Source organism: Ambystoma mexicanum, chromosome 1q, assembly GCF_040938575.1.
Source record: "Ambystoma mexicanum isolate Mex_15411 chromosome 1q, UKY_AmexF1_1, whole genome shotgun sequence".
Taxonomy (NCBI): Eukaryota; Metazoa; Chordata; class Amphibia; order Caudata; family Ambystomatidae; genus Ambystoma; species Ambystoma mexicanum.
In genome coordinates, this window is record NC_090922.1 from 133,275,789 (window position 1) to 133,297,173 (window position 21,385).

Below are 21,385 nucleotides of genomic sequence, written 5' to 3' on the forward strand. Positions count from 1 at the left end.
TCTACCATCCTTGAATTCAAAAATGCTTTATAGGAATGATGCACGGAGATGAACATACTGTCAAAGCTTGCAGATAAACTATTACACTATATAATTAATTGTAGGAAGGCACTCACGTATCTGATTGTGTTGCAGACTTCCAGGTGTTCTGCTGCTTTTCTAGTGTCTTCTGGGATTTCTTCTAGAAGGATTTTGATTTTTGGGCCTTTTTTGAACTTTGTGAAGCCATTGGTCTATACGGAGAATATTTCATAGTATTTTTTTCCTTTTCCTATTTGGAGTAGGAAGAAGGCCTTGGTTTGAACCATCGCTACATCGCATTGTTAGCATATCTGGTCTTGCTCTGCTTTTCCTGGTACTTTCCTTGGGAAGGCTTCTAATGTTCGCATCATACCACCTCCTAATGTTCCTTCTACCCCCACTTATCACCAGACTCCTTTGCTCTCCTCTCTCTCTGCAAACTTTTCCACTGTTTTCTCTGTACAGTGTTTCCTCAGTTTCTATTCTGAATCACCACTCTAAACACTGACCTCGACTATCTCCACATGCCCACAATGCCTGCCTGGAACCAGTTCCTTCTATCCTCTCAGTGGGCCAGTAACTGGGACCATGCCATGGAACTGGTCTTAACTACATAGTTGACCATCTTTGTCTTGCCCCTCGTGTCCCTCGTGTCGGCATGTTGAGCAGAAGGCCTCACTTGCCTGTGCCTCCTCCATGCTCGTAAAGTCATGTAAGATGGCAGGAGATTACTCACATTTCATATTACCCATGGAATCAATTATATCACACAAAAGACAGAACGATGATTGTTGGAAAGTTATTCCTACAGCTGGGTCCCTAGCGTTAATCTTTTTAGCCCTGTTGAGGAAACTCCTACAGTGCCGATGCCAGCCCTAGTTTGTGCTGGTGTACCGACTACAAATGGAGTGTAGAGGTCCTCACCCTTTCCTCTCTCACTACTTTCCTGATTTCTAGAAGTAAGTGCACACCTGTTGGGGGTCGGCATGTATGTTTAATAATGCCGCCTCCAATATGTGTGTCTTATCACAAAAAGATTCAAAGGGATCAGGTCATGGTTTTATAATGAATGCAGTGGAAGAATGTGGTGTTTGGTCAGCAAATTGGCTTTCAGGGAAAGCCCATGCTGAAGACACAGGAATGACTACAAGTCTCACATTCTTAAAGGAACAGTAGCTTTTTGGTTGAACATGTGGCAGTCAGCTGTCCACTAGTGGAGATTATGTAGGGTTGACAAGGGGATACTCTCCATACCCCACCCATCCCTAAACCCACTAGCTTGGGGTTATTTACCTGCCTCTTTGGTCACACTACTAGATTTTCCCCCAAAAAAGGCAGGGGAACGTGCTACAGCAAGGATGTAACGGTTTATTGTTGGCATGTGCATGGGTTGGAAGAGAATTGGTGAGTGTCTTCCTGTCTTACATCACGTTAGTAGTTATGTTTCTTAGGTTTTTTTTTGGTTAAAATAATTGAAAGGACTAATGAGATTCATAATGCACCAAGGATGGAGCTTTAAATACAGCAGACTATTGACAGCACATCGAAACCAACAACCTTCTTCAGCCCTACAAATCTGGCTTCAGACCCAGATGCAGCGCAGAAACGGCTATCATCAAGGTGATTGACAATGCACTTAAAATCCTGAATGATGGCCATCCTTGCCTCCTGCTGCTGCTTGACCTCTCAGCAGCATTTGACACAGTAGACCACCATGCACTCACTGACAATCTACATGGATGCATTGGGATCATTGAGATAGTCCTTAGCTGGTATTATACCTTGCTAATTGCCACCAGTTTGTACAAATGGATTCCTCCAAATCACTAACTCTACCCATCCCCTGTGGAATCCCACAAGTATGCATCCTCTTCCCCTGTGATCTTCAATCTTCACATGGAACCACCTGGAACCCTCCTCTCTTCACTCAACATCCACCAATACGCAAATGACACCCAGCTCTACCTCATGATATCTCCTTCGAAGACATCCACAGACGACTATAGTATTGCCTCTCATTTATCCAGTTGTGGATGTCCAGTGCTTACCTGAATTTCAATCCTTCCAAAACTGTATTCCTACTCCTGGCCAGCAACACAGAACACCCTGACATCCAGATCTGGTGCTCTGCTATGCACCACAAGGGCTTCACACCCCAGCTGACCACCTGCACCAGGTACCTTGGGTTCAACATCGATAGACACCTCTCCTTCAAACAGCACGTAGCAAGGAAGACGCAAACAGCTTGGCCCAACTTTCTCTCCTGCAGGAAATCAAGCCCTTCATCCCAGAAAACTTCAAATCTGTTGTCCAAGCCTTTGTCCTTTCCACCGGGATGGTGGCAATGCTGTTTTGGAAGGCCTTCTAGCAACTACCCTGGCACCCCTAAGATGTGTCCTGCATGCTACAGCATGAGTCAAAGTATTCAGCAAATTCGACCACATCACCCTGACCCTCATCGAAATGCACTGCCTCTCACTGCAAGTCCTTATCTTCAAATCCTGCAGCATCATCTACAAGGCTTTCACCCTTAAGTCCCTAAACTAACTCGCTGAGAAACTCATCGCTGGACAATCCGTGCAGACTTGAACTCTGCCAGTGCAGGAATGAGAGAACCAGTAGACCGGCTTCTGGCTATGCTCCAAGACTCTGGAACCTCTTCCCCGTCAACATTGCACTCAACCTCTCACTTCTACAGTTCCGGAAGGAGCACAAGACTCTTCTCTTCAAGGAATAGCTCTAACCTAACACCTAGGTCCACACACCCTCCACCCTACCTGAGACTGGGTGATCTGATCCCCACTGTTTCCAACCCTAGTTTCTTGTAGATCGTGTGTTGACAAACTGTCCACTGTTCTCTCTCTACTCCTTGTGTCTCTGCTCCCCTCACCTTGTTGTTTCCCCTATGATTGTAAAGGGCTCTGTTGCTTCTCGAAGCTAGGTTCCCGCTCAATAAATACCATAATAATAATAATGATGGCAGCCTAATGGGATTGCAATTATGCAATGCTGCACACCCTGTGGCCCACAATAATGTGAATCTAGAAGGAGCTCTTTTCATGCTTGAATTTACCCAGTTTGTTTATTTTTTTTACCCAGTTTACTTGTTAATATTTTACATGTTTTCTTTTTTGTTATGCATTTGCTAATTGTTCAGTGGTTGCTTACTGTAGATGAATGAGCAAGGTTTTTCTGGTACTAACAGTTGATATTTCCTAGTCATAGCTACATTTTTCTACTAATGCAATAGCAATTCATGTTTTACTTCTGGGTTTTGTGCCTTTTCTGTGGCGTGTGCTGACCCGAAGTTGTAAATGGTCACCATGCGGGCCTGTAAGGGTTCTTGAAGTGCTGACCATGTTTTATCAGTAAATACCTGTTAATACATATGTATGTTATGATTGTTTTTTCTGGTTTTCTTAGCTGATGAATATGTGTTTGAAGGAGCAGTCCTGTCATGTCTATACATTTTGAATCTGTCGTCGCTGCATGTGTATTGCGTTATGTTTTGAAATTTTTATTATTACAGAATAAAGCATGTAGCTACTCAAATGTTATTACGGAATGTTGTATTTAAGTGGGGTATGAGCAGAGGCTGGGGGATGGCTATGAGGGTTCAATGTTCTTTGTCTGGGTTGTCACGGTGTGGTTCTTTTTGCATGACGGTTTGGATGAAAGTTGGTTTTGCATGCTTTTTTGTGGCTTCAATTTGAGAGGGTGTGCATCAGTGATATAATATGATATGATATGGCATTTGTAACGCGCCTATACACAAGTGTTTCAAGGCGCGACGAGGCAGGGGGGGAACAAGAGGAGACAGACAACGATCCTACTAGGCCAGGTGTCATTCAGATCGCGCAAGTGCAAGGGTAGAGGGGACTGGGAAAAGTGCAAGGGGAAGGAGAGAGGGGAAAGTGCAGTACATGGTTAGTAGAATACAAGATAAATAATAGGGCCAGCTGGTGGCAAGTGCAAGGAAAGTGCAGTACATGGTTAGTAGAATACAAGATAAATAATAGGGTCAGCTGGTGGCAAGTGCAAGGTAAGTGCCGGGAGAAGGGGCTGTAGGATATAGAAACAGTCCCGTAGTGCAGGTAGGCAGTGCAGGGAAGAGTGGCTGGGCCAAGGACCGAGATCGGTGAGTGGCCCAGTAGCAGATTCAGTGCAGGTTCAGTGATTTTTAGCAGGGGAGAGAGGGAGAGAAAGCAGAGGCAAAGAGGAAGGTTTTGAGGTGCTTCCGGAACCGGAGATGGTTCTCCTCAAGTTTCAGGGAGGCAGGAAGGCTGTTCCAGAGGGAGGCCCCTGCTGCGGAGAGACATCTACCCCCAGCTCATTGCTTGGAGAAGCGGCTGACCCTGAGGTAGTTGGAGGTGGATGAGCGAAGAGCTCGAGAAGGAAGATATTTAGGAAGAGAGAGTTGAAGGTATTTTGGCCCAAGGCCCCAGAAGGCCTTGTGGACAATGCAGAGGGTTTTGAAATTAATCCTCGCAGCCACTGGGAGCCAGTGTAGTGATTTCAGTCCTGGAGAGATACGGTCCCTGGGCTTGAGGCGAAGGACAAGACTTGCAGTCCTGTTCTGGATGAGTTGCAAAGGGCGGAGAGTAGAGGCAGGAAGATTTAGATAGAGGCTGTTACAGTAGTCCAGCTTCGAGAGAACCAGGGCTCTGGAGACAGTGAGCTTCTGGAGGAAGGAGAGGAAAGGAAGGATAACTCTGAGGAGGTGTAGCTGGTAGTGTGACTTCTTAGAGATGTCAGATATGTGAGGAGAGAAAGAGAGTGTGGAGTCGAAGATGACCCTGAGGTTTTTTGCCTTGCAGGTAGGAGCAGGAAGAGGGTCAAGGGAGGGCGGCCAGAGAGCTGCAGGGAAGGAGGGAGTGGGTGTGCCGATAAGTAGAATCTCAATCTTACTGGCGTTAAGGCAGAGGTCGTTGGCGGCACACCGTTCCTGGATAGCAGAAAGACAGTCAGAGATGAGGGAAGGGGAAGAGGAGGCCGAGGGTAGCCTGAAAATTAGCTGGGTATGATGAGTGTCACATGTTTCAAATTTAAAAGTTATTATGCAATGCTGTGTTTGGATATGGTGTGTGCGAGTGCAGGTGGATGGATGGCTGGAATTCCCTGTTCCTATGTAATGTGTATGGGTTGTTTTGGTGTTTTGTGAGTTGATTGAAGTGGGTTTGCACAACTATTTTTCATTCTGGACGGTTGGTTTGTACTAGAGTGGAAGGGATATTTCTGCATTGGCTTGTGGGCTTGTCAATTGTTTATGGTGGCATGGCATGTTGGGGATGGAGCAATGCTTTGATTTAGAGGCACCCACATTGTCTCGTTCGGTGCATGCATTAGTCTGTACATATCTTGATTGGTGAAGTTGCAATCTGAAAGTTGACTGTGTGGCCGACATTCTCTGACGGAACAGAAGGAAACAGTAAGTAGTGATGTGATCAGTTAGTGTGTTGGATGCCAGGCTGTGTAAATGTATGTGTACCTGTGTAGCTGGTGTGAAGCGAAAACTTTAGTTGCTCCAAGGGCTTTAAAGGCATGCCCAGCGATTTTGTAGATGAAACTCGTGCGGTAATGGGTTGAAAGTGGTGGGAAATTGTATGAGTGGCTATGAAATGTACATGGTTACACTTGGAAGAATGCGATACTGCAGTATTTTCCTGATGGAAATGTATGAGTGTGCAACACGTACTACATTTTGTTTTTTTAAGTTTTATTATGGTGGTGTGTGTAATAACTTTCATTATGCTATAGAGAACTTGAATGTGCAGTGAGTATGTGTGAGTCTTTTGAAGTGCAGTATGGAGTTGGTGCATTTAAAGATTTTGATCTTCCTTTTTTAGGTTTTTTGACATGACCCACAACTTTTGGATTGTTTGACTTTTGGCATTGGTGCTTTCTGTTCAAAATAGGAATCTGATTTGTTGAAAATGTCATTCGCAACATCCACTGGCATGGACATGGTGTGGTAAATGGGCTAATATAATGGCTATATGTCCAAATGTGCTGGTGTCCCTGAGTGTTAATTCTCCACATCTGTGGCAATGTCCTAGAAGGGCAAGGATCTTCTGTGGCAAATGATGGCTTGCCTGGAGTGTGTGTTTGGTGCAGTGTCCATTGTGCCATGTCGTTTTTGCTCTCATTGCCTCACAAAAATCATGCGGCTGAGGCACATCGATAGATCACCACATCAAGTAAGCTAATTTAAAAGTGAACAAATAAGTGCATCTGAGATCTCATGCTTGATCATGGAATGTTGCTCATCTTCCACTACAAGATCCACACAGTGACCCTTATGCTTTCCTTGGTGACAGGGTACATTTATCTGACCATGACAACTCCATTTATCTGCCACTACGCATTGGCTGTTTAGTCTGTTATGTTGCACTAAACCCTTTTTTGTCCATTGTGTATTGTGTGTTTTGTGGTACATTATTTATGTCATTTTTAGTGCCTTGTGCTAGTGAGTATAGAGTCAATGCATCTTCTTTGGCACAGCTTCCTTATGTTTTAATGGAAGATGGTGATTGGGGGTCAGGTGGTGAGTAGTGTGTGCTGGATGGTGTGGATGATTGTGTATGTCCCACAGTATACCCGTTAGTTACTTCCCGTTTTCCATCTGACCTTCTTGCGCATGTGTTCCATTTTGGGTGTGCTGGTTGCAGTTGGTTTTGGCCAGTGTAAAGTTAATAACTTTTACACTTCTGACTTTTACACAAGTACAGGCGCACCATGTTGCATGCACCATATGCAGGTGTTTGTGTCTTGAGCGGTGTAAATTGAAATTCGTTTAGCCATCTGCACCAACTGTGCATGTCCAGAAATATTGGTTTATTTTTGTTATGTCCTTAAAAAGTGAATATCTCAAGTTTGGCTGATAAGTTTCAATTTATTTGCTGCGTTTATTCAGTCAAAAGCTGAGGTGTTATGCACAGTCTGAAAATGCATCGGCATAGTGCAGGGTTCCTCCTGATTTTATTCAGTAGCCAATGAATTTAAGGCTGGGGATGATTACATTTCAAGCAATTCAATCAAATAAGATCTCAGTTCCTCTTCCAGATGCTCCTCCCTCCTGGAATACCCAGCAGTTGCAGATTGCTATGATGACTCAAAGTCATAAGATATTACACCAGAATTTCAAAACTGTCAATTTGACTCTGAGCCTCATTGCTGCTTGTCAGATTAGAAGAGGCGATGTGCCCCAAGTACTGCATACGCGTGTCCCTCAGACTGTGGCTGTCCCCTGAATGTCTGCTAGTTGAGCGGATTAGGTTGGACAGCACATTGTGTAAATACACTGTAAGAGGCTTATGTTGGAGGGAAAAGACTAACTTGATAAGGTGGTGGAACCAAGGCTTTAAAGAGCACCCACAGGAATTCCTGATTTACAGCTATCATTAGAGATCCCTAAATGTAAGTCCTTGCTGATGCAGTATGTGGTCCTTCCTGATAATTGGTTGTGCTCCAAGGTAGCATTTCTATATGCATAGCGCTTTACACTAGCATTAATGACCTCCCTCCTGGTTAGGCTTTGACAATAACCTCTTTGTAGGCCTAAGGAAAGTGGGGGCCCTTGGCAAGGGCTCAGGATGGTGCCACCAAAGCCAGCCTGAGTAGATGGTACTTAGTGCTATTTCGCTCCCTGGGTCATCATTCAGGATGGGTAAGAGTTTCTTGATTTAAAGAAGATAGGCTCCATAGTGTATCATACTTGCCAGATTTCCTTTTTTTTAAAGGAAAATAATGTTGACCATTGTTAGTAATAGTAGCACAGTACACCTTTTTCTCTTTGTAAGGTGATGACATTGTCGCAGGGACGCAGAGCGCGGTGAAGGTGGGGGAGGGCGGCAATCAGCCTGAGTGACTCGAGAGAGTGAGAAATGTGGGGCCATGGCTTTGTGACTGGGGGAGTTATCGGGTGTTGGCTTGGCATGTGAAAAAAACCATGGTGGCTTGGAAGCATGATACAAGAGGCTAAAATGGAATGGGGTCTTCTAGTGACGGATGTAGTCTGCATTCCGAGCCTCCTGATTGGATAGCACCATTCCCCCAGATGCTAATAATGAGAGATAATTGATGACGTGTGTTTATTTTCAATTTGACGATTGATGTCTACCTGTAGTAGCTTACTGCTTTAGGCTTGCACGTGGTTCTCCTCCTATTCTGCACCATTGAATTTCAGTATTCTTTACCTTTGGATTTCATTCTGTCTTTTGAAGTGTATTTAATGCCAATTTGTCTCCAGTCGATGATATTAGCGCCTGAAAACCCTAGTGTACAGGTGCGTTACAATGCCACATCAGATCATATATCATTGCACACCCAGACAGAGCGTTTTTTTAGTGCTGTGCTATGTACAACAGACTACAAGAAATTCTGCTTCTGCTGCGCTAAGAGCTGTGAATATCTCTCCAGTTTTACCCTAATCTGCTGTACATTCCCTTTTTCAGCACTTTCACTCACAACATGTTGGCTTTCGGCTTGAACAAGAAGTTGTGCAATGACTTTCTGAAGAAGCAGGCAGTTATTGGCAATCTGGATGAGGGTAAGGAATCTTTTGTGGAAATGTTGCCATACTTCAGAACCCCTGCTGTTTCAATTATGTAAGCGTTGCATTCAGATGGATTTTCTTTTAAATCGAGCTGATAAGTTTGAGGAACATAATATATTGACACAGCATATATACAAGAATAAAGCCGAATTTCATGTTTTTTCTTTATTACAGTACCACACAAATAAATATGTACACACTCATCAACCAATTGTAGCATGTTCATATTAAAAAGTGAGAAACCAAGAAACTCAAACATGTGGATACTTTGAAAGCCCCTTCACTGATAGGCCATTCATTCGAAATAATCATGTTATCTCCCGCAAATGCAGTAAAACTGCCTAAAGATGCCATTCGATTTTCAAAATAATCTTCTTAAATTAAAATAGTCTGCCAGTCATTTACCGATGGTGGTCTTTCCAGTGTTGTGGAATCCTAAGTCTACCCTTCTATTGCTTTTGTTGCAAGTCGACAATGAAATCTCACATGTTCATACATTGTCCCAAATATAATATAGCTCTAGGGTTCTGCCGTCCTTAATTAAGACAGCAATAGTTTAAGCAATTCTAGACCAATATCCTTCTGGACAAGTCACACATGTGAATTAGATCTGCTTCACTAAAGGGCATGGGTCACTTACTCGTTTCACAAGAATACATTTTGCTAAGCTTACTTGGAGTACAATTAATTTGGAATACAGTCTTGAAGTGTTGAAGAGGATCTTTAGATGCCCTATGAAGAGATCTAGGATCATTGCCAAGCAGCAGCCAATCCTGCAGCATCTGCTATAAAAATTGGTCCAAATCAGTAACCCATCTAGAATTAAGCGAGGGTCAATTAGGTTACCCATTTTCTTGGATTCTCACAATTCAGCTGTCCACTTCTCTGCCACTGGTCGAGAACTAAATATATTATTGGAAATAAACACTGTTGTCCGATTTCTAAGCATTCATGTAAATGTCATAGCCATAGTGTTTGTGGACAAAAGATTAGCGCAGGGTAAAGCGAGCAGGTGAAGGTGACAGTTTTGGGCCTCATCACCAGAGTTCTCCTTTTTTATTCTTATTTATTCTATTTAATTAAGCCATCAGTTAAATGCTTATTAAACAGACAATAGGTAGTGTGGTGTGTTGAACAAACTCCAACTGCTAACTCCACCTATAAGGGACTGCGCTGGTCCAGCTGCTACCCGATGTGCCTGCCAGACGGTGGAAGGAGTGGGATCCAGCATGCTAAGCAGCCCCTCCAACCACACAGTATTACACGCTCTGGGGTGTTCAAATCCCCTCTACCAGGGACATTGAACAATTTACCATCACGGGTGCCGAAACCCCTATCATCTGGGATGTCCAAGACTGCGCCATCAAAGGCGTGTAAAACCACACATCCGAAATAGCAGCATTTTGTAAAAACCAAACCATATTCTGCACCCACTGCCAATGACTATAAAGGTGCAGCATTTACCAATACACATGCAAAATTTGATAATTTTGAGTGAATTCTCCCATTATGTTACACTGTAGGCTCAGACAATCATTTATGGCTCCTTTTGTAATCAACTCCCCTCCGAGCACACAGTATTACACGCTCTGGGGTGTTCAAATCCCCTCTACCAGGGACATTGAACAATTTACCATCACGGGTGCCGAAACCCCTATCATCTGGGATGTCCAAGACTGCGCCATCAAAGGCGTGTAAAACCACACATCCGAAATAGCAGCATTTTGTAAAAACCAAACCATATTCTGCACCCACTGCCAATGACTATAAAGGTGCAGCATTTACCAATACACATGCAAAATTTGATAATTTTGAGTGAATTCTCCCATTATGTTACACTGTAGGCTCAGACAATCATTTATGGCTCCTTTTGTAATCAACTTCCAAATCTGTGCAGCGCCTTTCGCCTTGGTTGAATCAATGAGCGACTCCCATTTTCCCTCAACATCTACCATTTAGCAGCCAATCAATTCTTATAGGATTTCCTTGCATCTCTTTACTGCAGCTCCCCAAATCTTTTGCCGCTTTTAGGAGTTAGCGGTTAGCCAATTTGCTCTCATTGTCAAACCATATCACATTCTTTATACTGTTATTCTGCATCGTGTCCCTATTCTAAGTTATCAGAGGGTTTACTTTAAAAACAGTGTCTTCAAAAGTGTTCACCATTTCAATATTCGGAATCAATAGGACAATAAGTTATTTCTCCAGTAGAGGTAATATATTTTTTATATGTGCGCGCTAGTGTCTAATTTTTGTCAATGGCTTCCCGTTTTAGAGTTTCTAGTAATTTTGATCAAAACATTTTCCCTCTTGTGCCTTTTGACAATTCCTACCCTGTGAACAATAGATAGTATAAAGTATGATTGATGGTCACTATCCTGGTGAGCAATGCCATTGAAATTCTTAATTGATAACCAGGTAGCAAAGATGAGAAGCATGTAGTCTGTAGGAGTTGTGCAACTCCCAGTTACATTTTATAGAGCTGGCCGATCCCCATTAATTCTTCCATTACATGCTCCCAGTCCTAGGCCTAACCCAGGTACAAGCATTGTCCAGGGCATTTTTATTTTGTCTTTTAGGGCAAGATCCTAAGAAAGCAGGGATGTCTCATATATTATCATCATCCTCCTCCTCCTCCTCCTCCTCTTCCGTAATGCCTATTTGTGGAAGGGGCTCAAATTGCATATTCACATCACCTACAAGTATGATGTGGGCCCCATATAGCTGTGTGTTTCTCCTATCGTTTATTCGGGATTTTATTAATTTTACTGTTTGGATCATATTGCTCTGAAGTACTCTGTTATAGACATTGAACAATATAAATCAAATGCAATTATCTAGTTAGATTTGTAATTCTTGCATGCCTAGATTAGATGCAGCTATAGTCTCCAATACTAGAATCATTCTGCGTGATCATACTATCACTCGGTTTCCCCCACTCCTTTTGGTGGCATTAACATAGTATCAAGCATACTGTTGGAGCCTCTGAAGGCCACCACGCTCAGATGCACCCTTCCACGTCAGCCTCGCACAGACTCGCACATACCTGGTCTCTCTATGCCGCTCGTTGTGTGACTGCCCCAGCTTTTCTTTGAATCCTGTGTCGGTTGCATGACGAGAGCAGGGGAGCAGTGCTCCGAGACGAGCGGGACACAAAGTCGTGGGCAGATCGGCCCTTTGTGTCAGACTTACCCAATAAACGCCTCGCCACCTAAGACCGGCTCTGCCTTTCTGCCATTACAACACATACCCTTGCATGTTCATCTCGCGGGTGGCCCAAGTTTCCTGCATGAAAACAATGTGATCTTGCCTAATGAATTGGCATCAGCTATCATCTGAAATGTTTTTGGCCAGGCCCACAATGTTCCAAGACAAAATGAAAAAGTAAAATACAGTAGAGACTGGAGACTGTGCGCTCTATTTCGTAAATGCTTGACAAGTGTAAATTTGAATAATATACTGGCAATTGTATCTTCCTACATATTAACATCTAAACACCCTTTTGTTAAAGACTGGACCACAGATCTATAACATTTTAGCCAGAGCTGACATCTCGTTGGAAACCCTTATTACCAATCCCATTAGAGCGAAGGAGAAATTGTTTACATCAGATTGGCTCGGCACGAGATTGATGTGTCTATCTTACAGAAATTTTCAGAGCCTGGCTTTTGAACACAAAAAACTTAAAGTTCTTGCACCTTACTTGAATCAGTATCCCTCCCCACAAGTGAGAACAACCATACTGCGTTTGCGATTCATTCTGTTTCCTACCCGGGATGTTCTGGTTAGAAGAAAGTTGTTGCCTGCTGAAGCAAATTACTGTACCTTTTGCCAGGACCATGCCATTCGTGAAACCTTGAGACACATTATAACCGAATGTCCGGGGCTGAACGTATTGAGAAGGAAACATTTCGAGTCGCATATGCCTTACTTCAGCCTTGTTCCCCCGGATTCTCGGTGGTCTGTGGTATTATCCACTAAATCAGTGAGCATTCGTATTGCCACCCATAACTTCTTGCAGGCTATTAATGCGAAATTTGCTCCTGAGTCCCTGCTGGATTAGAACTATAGGTATTCACCCAGTAGTTGATGTATCTTAATATATTAGAAACCATGATGTTGCTACGGATTACAAATTTCATTCCAGGTCAAACCTTGTGATTGACCTAATGTTTATGAGACTTATTTTATGCCAACAAATATCTGAGTGGAAACTATAAATCGTATTTATCTAAGCTTAGGTAGGTTTATTTTACCTCCATTTCTATTCTCATTTTAATATGCTCCATAGTTTTATTTTTTGTCTCTTTTTTTTTTTAAATTAAGTCTCACACAATGATTTGGTTAACCTTAGCATTTCTGGTTGACTTGCACTTCTGTCCCTTTTGTCGTGAATATCATATGTTAAATTGCAATTGGTATTATGTATATTCTGCCTTTAAGTAACTTCCACACTTCTATTATTTTAGCATTACTCATTTTTTGTATTTTTATGTAAATATTTCTGTTTGAATATTGAAAAAGTTGATATATTCAGCTATACTCAATAAAGAAAAAAAAGTATATGTACATGGCACATGTTTAGGAACAACCTCACTGGCCATGGCTGCCAAAATTGGTCAATCCACTGAAGCTAAGCCATTATCACGATCATTCAATGTCATACATGCATCATCTAAAGTTGTTTCAGTTAGCACCGCTCCATGTTCAGTGCTTTTGCCTGTGGACTCTATTGTGGGAAAGCAAGCTAGACCGTCCCTGTCACTTGGGTCTGTACTTGAGGGTACACAAGGGGTTGGTCTGAGTTCAATATTTATATCAAGGGGTGGGTGTGTTTTATGCTGCATTAGCTGGAAGCGCTCTGCTAAATACTAATCCTTGAGATCTATACAAATATAATCTTTATTAGATGAGTAATTGGGGGCACGGTGTCTGGAGCACCTCGCAATATCATCCCAACTCACAGGCCGACACCCTCTTGTATGCCTGATCCAATTTATACGTTTGTTACTAAGGAATCCGGATACTCTCTGCGACCTGTTACTGCAGGGACGTTCACCATAGAAACAAAGTTCTCCTCTGTAAATCTACTACCATAAATCCCATCGTTGCCCCCTACTATTCTGGCACCCTCTGCATGCTTTCTAGCATTTTTGCTTATTCCCAAATTAGGATGCTCTAGCATATTTTAGTGTAGTTGCTCCATCGCTGTACTTATGTGACCAAGGGCCAATTTCTTGCCAGCAACAAATGTATTGATTAAACAGGAGGGTTTGTCTGAAAGAGATGGCTGTTAGGCAGAATCATATGCAGTACCCTTAGGGGACACTACACACCATTCAGACTACAAGTACAATTTCACCCTTGGTACAAGCCTGTACTACACAGTAATGTGGTAGGACAGGCTGAGCAGCCAGAATTCTCAAGAGTAAAGTGAGCAGTAGAACAGGTTACACAAAGGACTAGCAATTGCAGTGATTCAAACAAACACTCAAGGTTTCTTGGTAAAAGAATATACATTTATTTACACAGTCATTTGGAAAACATTCCACTAGTAAGAGCAGCTCAATATCACAATCTAATACACTACAATACACAACCAATCAGTTTCTGAACAAGTTCAGCTCCCCTGAAGTCGGAGCAAAATGGCACTTCAGTAACACTAAAAAGGGGTAAAAAGACAAGTTTATAAGAATCAACGGCACAAATACTTGCATCGGCAGGGCAAAGGGTTTCAGTTCACTACAACCAGCAATTCAATTCAATAGGCCTGGCCAAAGTCAATGGTTCAGAGTCTTGTATAGGATAGCACAGTTCTGGTAGTGAGCGGTTAAGTCTTTGCCACGGATCTTAGCAGAATTTGCTCAGATGAAAAGTTAGATGTTGGTTTAGGGAAGGACAAGCCCTCAAAGTCGGGAAAGCTTCACAAACTTTCACCGAGGCCGAACAGAGTTCTGCACCACACTTGCAAAGTACCTTGTAAGTGAAGAAAAGCTGTAGTTGAGGCAGTTGTTTCTGGCAGTTCCTGCAGATCTTGCTGTTCCTGAGCTTCAGTTGTGGGGACAAGGAGGACGTCGGGAGGTTCCTGCATTGCCCAGGGAAGAGGCCACAAGTTTGGCAAAACGTTGGTTCAAGGTTGTGCCTTAAAGTCCACAAGCTGGTTTCCTTCCTCCTGGCTAACCGGTTTTCAACAGAACTCTGAAGAAAATTCGACCAGATTGGGGACGGTGTCCAGGTGGCTTGCGAGTTGGTTGTTCCCACCAAACTCAAGGGAAGAAGTTAACCTTGAAGGGCTTCTTTGTCGATGGAGTTTCAGGCAATTCGGACCTGCAGCAGGGCTTCACCGGTGGACCAGGAGTTGCAGCAGTCGTCTTCCTTCAGCTCGTCTTTGGTTCTTTCGTTCCAGTGGTCAACTCTGCTTTCCAAGTCCCAGAGACCTGTTTTTAAACAGTTTTGCACCCACGACATGCTTCATACATCCCCCTTGTTTAATTGTTTCCATTTTTTTCAATTTCTTATTTGCAGACTTATTCTTTTGTCTGCGCTGCATGTATTATCATTTTTACATTTTTTGTTGCACCCGTAGAGTATTTCCTCTATGTCCATGTTTTTTCCATATTTTTATTTTTTGGTGTCACTATCTCTATTATTCTTCAATGACCCTGATTAGATCATACAAATACTTTGTTTGCCCATTATGGGCCTAAATACTCTGGATGCAGAGATGCTCCTCACCCTCCCGCATTCCGCCTTTTTTTTAGACGCGATGTGGTCACGTGGTTATTTATATAACGGTTTCCACAGCAACGCCACTACATGGCGATGCTAAGCGGCGTTCGGACGGCTTTCCTGGCGGCCGCGCTGCTCACACAGATATTCCTGTGTTCTGCTTAGTGTACATTCCAGCTCCAGTCTATTCAGGTACTTAATTACCCATTGCTTTTGGTTTCCAGATTGCCACTGGATCATTGTCCTTTAACGGATTGCGTGTGCTTTTGAAGTTAACACGCCTGCTATTGTAATAGCTGCCTTTAACCCTTGGCTACGCACCACTTTTGAGGTACTTTTTGTCCTTATCATTTTTCTATGCACTAAGCATTTCCATTTCTGTGTAACTCACTGCCCCTTTCCTTTTGTCTTCTCTCCATTATGTACTTCAACGCTATTTACAACATCCCCACACTTTGGTATGTGCTTTCATTTTATGACTGTTTATTTTTCATGGTTTTGCCATTTTCCTTTTGTTTTGCATTTAATAATTTTGTGATGCTATTTCATTGTAACAATCTAGACTCGCCCTGACGAAGGAGTTCATAACTCCGAAATGCATTGGCATATAAAGTCGATACTTACCACGAGATGTGTTAGCCGCATCCGCACTAAGATTGTATTAGTGTCTGGTTTTCATTACTTTTTTTGTTGTTAAACTATTATTCAACTCATCAAAGACTTTGATTTTTTTTTGAAGTTGGACATAATTTGCTCTCTTGAACATAGTAACATTTTGGAAGAATATTTCAATAATCGCATGACCCAGGTTGGGTGTAACGGAGAGCCAAAGTCGGCCAAACTTAGTCTTCTGCTTCACTTTAAACAGTTTTCCCCCATTCATTCCAGCCTGGCTGTCACTCAGACAGAAGGGTGGCTGTCCTTGCCGGACAGCCAGCTGTCCAATCATGCCAGAGGGCATTCAGGTCTCCTAGGAGACTAAGCACAGGTAATTTCGGGCATCTCTCACATCCTGTCCACCCGAGACACTCAGGCGCCAGAGGAGGGCTTCTGCACTGAAGCCCCCAAAGGCCAACGAACAAAGGGACCAAACCTGGTTTGGCGCGCAGAGACAAACGCAAGAAGGACCTTTCCAAAAAGAAATGGTGAAAAAAGTCGACCGGAGTCTGTTTTTACAGATAGGTCTTGGGCGCCATATTGGAAAACATGGCTAACCCGGTTTTTAGCTACCGGTGTTCGCGGTCAGAACAAATCATGGTAGTTTCTTTAAAACCACTGCCACCAGCCATTTCAAGAGGTAAAGGGTAACATTTGACTGTTACATGAGTGTTTAGACTCAGGGGGAAGCTAGGCAACCCCTCCAGCACTCTATAGTAGGATAGGGTGGGCTGCATCTGTAAATTTAACAAGACTAGTAAAGTCAATTTAACTTTACATGCTCTGGGAGACAGTAGTCAGTCCCAGAGAAGGTATTTAAACCTTGGAGAGTCTGGAAGACACCCCTGTGTCACTGCATTGAGGGTGCTGTGTGACACACAGAAAAAGATGATGCATATGGAGTTGTTTTAAAACAACTCCATATCCAAAGAACACAAAAGTAACACACACATCAAAATACATGGAAGAGTGGGGGAAAAAGGCTCACACTCTTCCCAGGTAAAAAAATCAAATCCTAGAAATCCAGCAAAGTTGCTGGGGGTCTCGAAAAGGTAAGGTAAATTAACACATTCTTGAGAATTCTCCCTAACAATGGCATCTGCAGCACCTCTCCCCCTCTACAACGATGGCCTATTGAGGTTGTTCCGTATGCAATCCTGTAGCATTCGGAAAATATTTTTAGGATTGGCCATATTTGATGCAGAGATGAGATTACTGTATTACCTGTTAAATACGCTGCACAAATCTTTCTTGATTGAATCAAACTCCCTAAGTAGTAATATAATCATATCTCTCATATCAGTGGAAATCCTAAAAAGTCTTACAATTGCCACATTACTGCATACGGAGCACTTTAAAGGAAGAATGTCTATTATTTCAGACTAAATGGCCAAGACTATTGGTATACTTCATTGATATTTAGTAGCGATAACTTCTGTCCAGCTTTATTTCTGTTGTATAGAAGAGAGCAAATTTGGGCAGGGTACGTTCTCACGTGTTTTAATAGGGTCAATGGGCAAATTAGTACTTTCTCCAGTAGAGGTAACATATTTTTATACATTTACGCTATTGTCCAGCATTGGATCTTTCCTAGATTGACATGCTGTTTGAATATTCCCCGTCGGGCTGGGAATCCTCAGTAACATTAAAACAATGTAACTTTAAATGTTTAAAATGCTTGTCATGTTGGGTCATAGTACCCACAGCCAACTAGACAGGTCCTCTTAGATCATCCGTGGTGACCATCTTCAGATTTTCTACTGCACATTCGGTGTTGAGAGTCCTCAAGAAATCTCTCTTGAGATATTCAATGATGTTGTCTATTTTTGATTTGTTTATTTACATAATACCTTGTTTTGTGCCATGTCGCTTCCTGCTGGAGTGTGTGAACGTTTGACCCATTGGAATTGCTGTACTTTTCTCATCCCATTTGTACAAACAAAACCTTCAACGCTTTTGTCAAAGACGTCGACATTACTGACGACTCCATCAACCATTTCGAAGCCGTTGACTATTTCATCAAAGCCGTTGACGTCATTGTCAACGATTTCGACAATTTCTTCTCCAATAATGACATCTATAGCACCTTCCTCTACATTTGCGAAATATTACATACCACCACTTCGTTCAGATTATTTCAAAACACTCTCCTCAGTCTGACCTTTTGGTCTTGAATATGCAACACCTTTTGTTCCAGAAGAACTGGTGTCGGAAGAATCGAGAGTGAAACTTCTGCAGGACACTCTGAATGAGGCGAGTGGAATTGACACTTCCCAGGAAGTTGAATTCGGTAGACCTGACCCAGGAGATCATGCTGAAAGCAATTATAGAATGCTTATGACTAGAGTGACGGAGTACATGGGGTGGTCTAGACCCACACATGTTTTCGAGCTGGATGACCTAATGGATATTCTTGACAAAAGACCACAGGAAGACCCTATTGTCCCGTTTCACAAAGCTTTACATAATAGGGTATCTTCCAACTGGGAAACACCTGAGGTTATCCCTTCAGTTCACAAAAGATTAACCGCTAAATATAGAGCATCGGCTTCCGATCCTCTATATTTTTTAAAGCACCCAACACCAGAAATTCTGGTAGTACAGGCTGCAACTTCTTCTGGCAAGCAAAATGCATATCCCACAATCCTGCAAGGTTGTGATGACAAGAAATATGATGCCATGGCCAAGAAGGTTTTCTCGGCCGATAGTATGGCGTTAAAGTCTGCTAATGCCATGTGCACGCTGGCGAGGTTTACCCACACCCTTTGGGATTGTATTTCGATGGTGGCTGACCATATCCTAGAGGGGGACGAAAGGGACGGTTTCTTGAACCTTAGCAAGGATGGAAAGGACACTATTTGCGAATCCCTCCAGACCAGTCTCGACTCTGTTGACGGCATCAGCAGAGCCATGGCGGCTGGTACAGTAATCCGCAGATTTACGTGGTTACGAAAGTCAGGATTTGCCCCAGACGTACAGTCCAGACTTCTCAACATGCCCTTTGATGGCACACATCTATTTGGGAGTAAAGCTGTTGAGAGTTTGGAGAAGCTGCAAACTTCTAAGGCGGCACCAAATCCCTTGGAGCTGCAATAAAACAAACTCCAAACCGCCCCATAGGTGCGCCCTGGAGGGGTAGGTCCTTTTGCTATTTTTCCGCATTTGGAAAAGGCAGAGGACAGTCAGCTCAGAGGTCAAAGGCGATTTCCCACTGGTGGACGGGGTAGAGGTAGTAAGACCGCAACAGCAGGTGCCACTTTACCATCAGCATCTGCGTCAGCCGCCCCAAAACCTCTGAGGTCTTACATCACAAGACAACAGTAGAAGGCAGATTAACTCAACATCTGATATAAGAAAAAGTTACATCTTACCTGGTAATGTTCTTTCGATGGGATGTTCCTCTGAGATATTCCTTATCTTGATAGATCATCTCCAGCTTGCTGGCCTCGGAATTTTTTTTTCAGTAGAGGGCGCTGCGCGTCGACGTCCCTCGACAGCCTCTGTATCGGCGCCGACGTCATCATGCGTATAAATAGACTCGCACAGCGTCTGTTGCTCAGTTCCGTTTTGAAGTAACAGTTGCTTTACATGAATTGGTTATTGACCCTGAAGGAGCGTAAGCTGTAACCACAAGGGAGGTTTTACTGAGGGGATGGATGGGAGGGGCGATAAGGAATACGTCGGAGGAACATCACATCGAAAGAACGTTACCAGGTAAGAAGTAACTTGTTCTTTGAAGGGATTGTGTCCTCCGACATATTCCTTATCTTGATAGACTCCCATAGCAGTGGTGTGTAACTGGAGGTGGGAGTAAAATTGCCATGTTTCCCTTCAAGAATGAAATAGAGTGCAACACAGCTTTGCCAAATCTAGTCTCTTGGCTAGAGGAGGAATTCAGGTTGTGAAATCTCGTGAAGGTATGTGCAGACGACCATGTGGCAGCCGCACATATGTCTCGAATCGGTACCCCTCTTTGGAAGGCCGAAGAGGCTGCGATACCCCTGGTTGAATGAGACCTAAAATTTTGAGGAGGCTCATTCCCTGCCAGTTTCTAACATTCCAGAATGGCCAAAATAATCCATCTGGAAATGGTCTGTTTCGTTATCGGTAATCCCAATTTGTGCCCTGAGTAACCTACGAACAGTTGGTCTGCTTGCCTAATCCTAGCAAGTCTGCTGATGTAAAAGCTCAAAGCCCGCCTTGGGTCCAGCCTATGTAGCCTTTCTTCCTCTTTCCCCGGATGGGGAGGGGGATAAAATGAAGGTAAGGTAATCTTCTGAGTGATGTGGAATTCAGAAACCACCTTTGGGAGGAAGTTAGGCTTCACTTGTAGGACAAATTTGTCTTTATGAAAAATTGTATGAGGGGGTTTACAAGATAGAGCTTGTAATTCGCTCACCCTCCTAGCAGATGTCAATGCCACTAATAAGACAGTTTTAAGGGTGAGAAACCTTAGCGAACAAGAGTGGAGTGGTTCAAAAGGAGTACCCATCAGGAAATTTAAGACTAAATGTAAGTCCCATAAGGGAACTTGGAATGGTCTTGGAGGATAGACATTGGTTAATCCCTTCAGAAATTGTATTACTAAGGGTAACTACGATGGTTCCTCTGCAGTGTGCTTGAAGATCGATAGCGCTGCGAGATAGCCCTTGATAGTGCCAACCTGAAGGCCCGAATTTGCCAAATAGAGTAAAATAGAGTAGAAAAGATAACACCGTTGGAGTACCACATGAAAAGGGGTTGATATTCTTTTCTCTACACCAGCTGCAAAATGTGTTCCAACGGCAGCGGTATAAAGTCTTAGTTGCTGGCCTTCTTGCCGAAAGCAACACCTCCATTACGTCATCTGGGAGGTCCCAATCCTTGTATCTCAACATTTCAGATACCAAGCGTGAAGGTTGAGGGTTCTGATGTCTGGATGGAGAACCTGACCTCCCTTCTGCGAGAGAAGATTCTCCTTGAGTGGAAGACGAATTGGAGGGCAGATGGACATGTCCAGAATGTCCGGGTACCACGTTCTCCTGGCCCAGTCCGGGGCAATTTTTTCAAGTCAAGTTTTTCTCTCCGGCTAAGTGAACTGCCGATAGAGAGATTCCTTCTTGGATTGCCCAAAACCAGAGCTGCATCGCCTCTCTGCACAGAGGCAATGATCCTACGCCTCCTCTTTTGTTGAGGTAGTACATGGCCACTGTGTTGTCCGTCATTATCAGGACATTTTTCCCCTATACAGATGGCAGAAAAGCCTTCAGTGCTAGTCTGATTGCTCTCAGCTCTAACAGGTTGATATGTAGTCTGGACTCCAATGGAGACCAACGACCTCTGATGGTCAAGTCGTTGGCATGGGCTCCCCACCCCGTGAGTGAGGAATCTGTGATTACTGTTATCTCCGGCTATGGTTGCCAAAACAGTTCTCCTTTGAAGATG

General features: G+C 43.3%; 1 protein-coding gene across 2 annotated transcripts in view; it reads left to right on the forward strand.

Annotated features, from left to right (window-relative positions):
• Positions 1-21,385, forward strand: part of KIAA0513 (KIAA0513 ortholog) — a 1,246,509-nt gene that overhangs the window by 1,208,402 nt on the left and 16,722 nt on the right. For both annotated transcript variants that reach the window (XM_069636198.1, XM_069636197.1), the window contains one exon: positions 8,475-8,569. In XM_069636198.1, the coding sequence (XP_069492299.1) occupies positions 8,475-8,569 (95 nt within the window). The remainder of the gene's footprint in view (positions 1-8,474; positions 8,570-21,385) is intronic.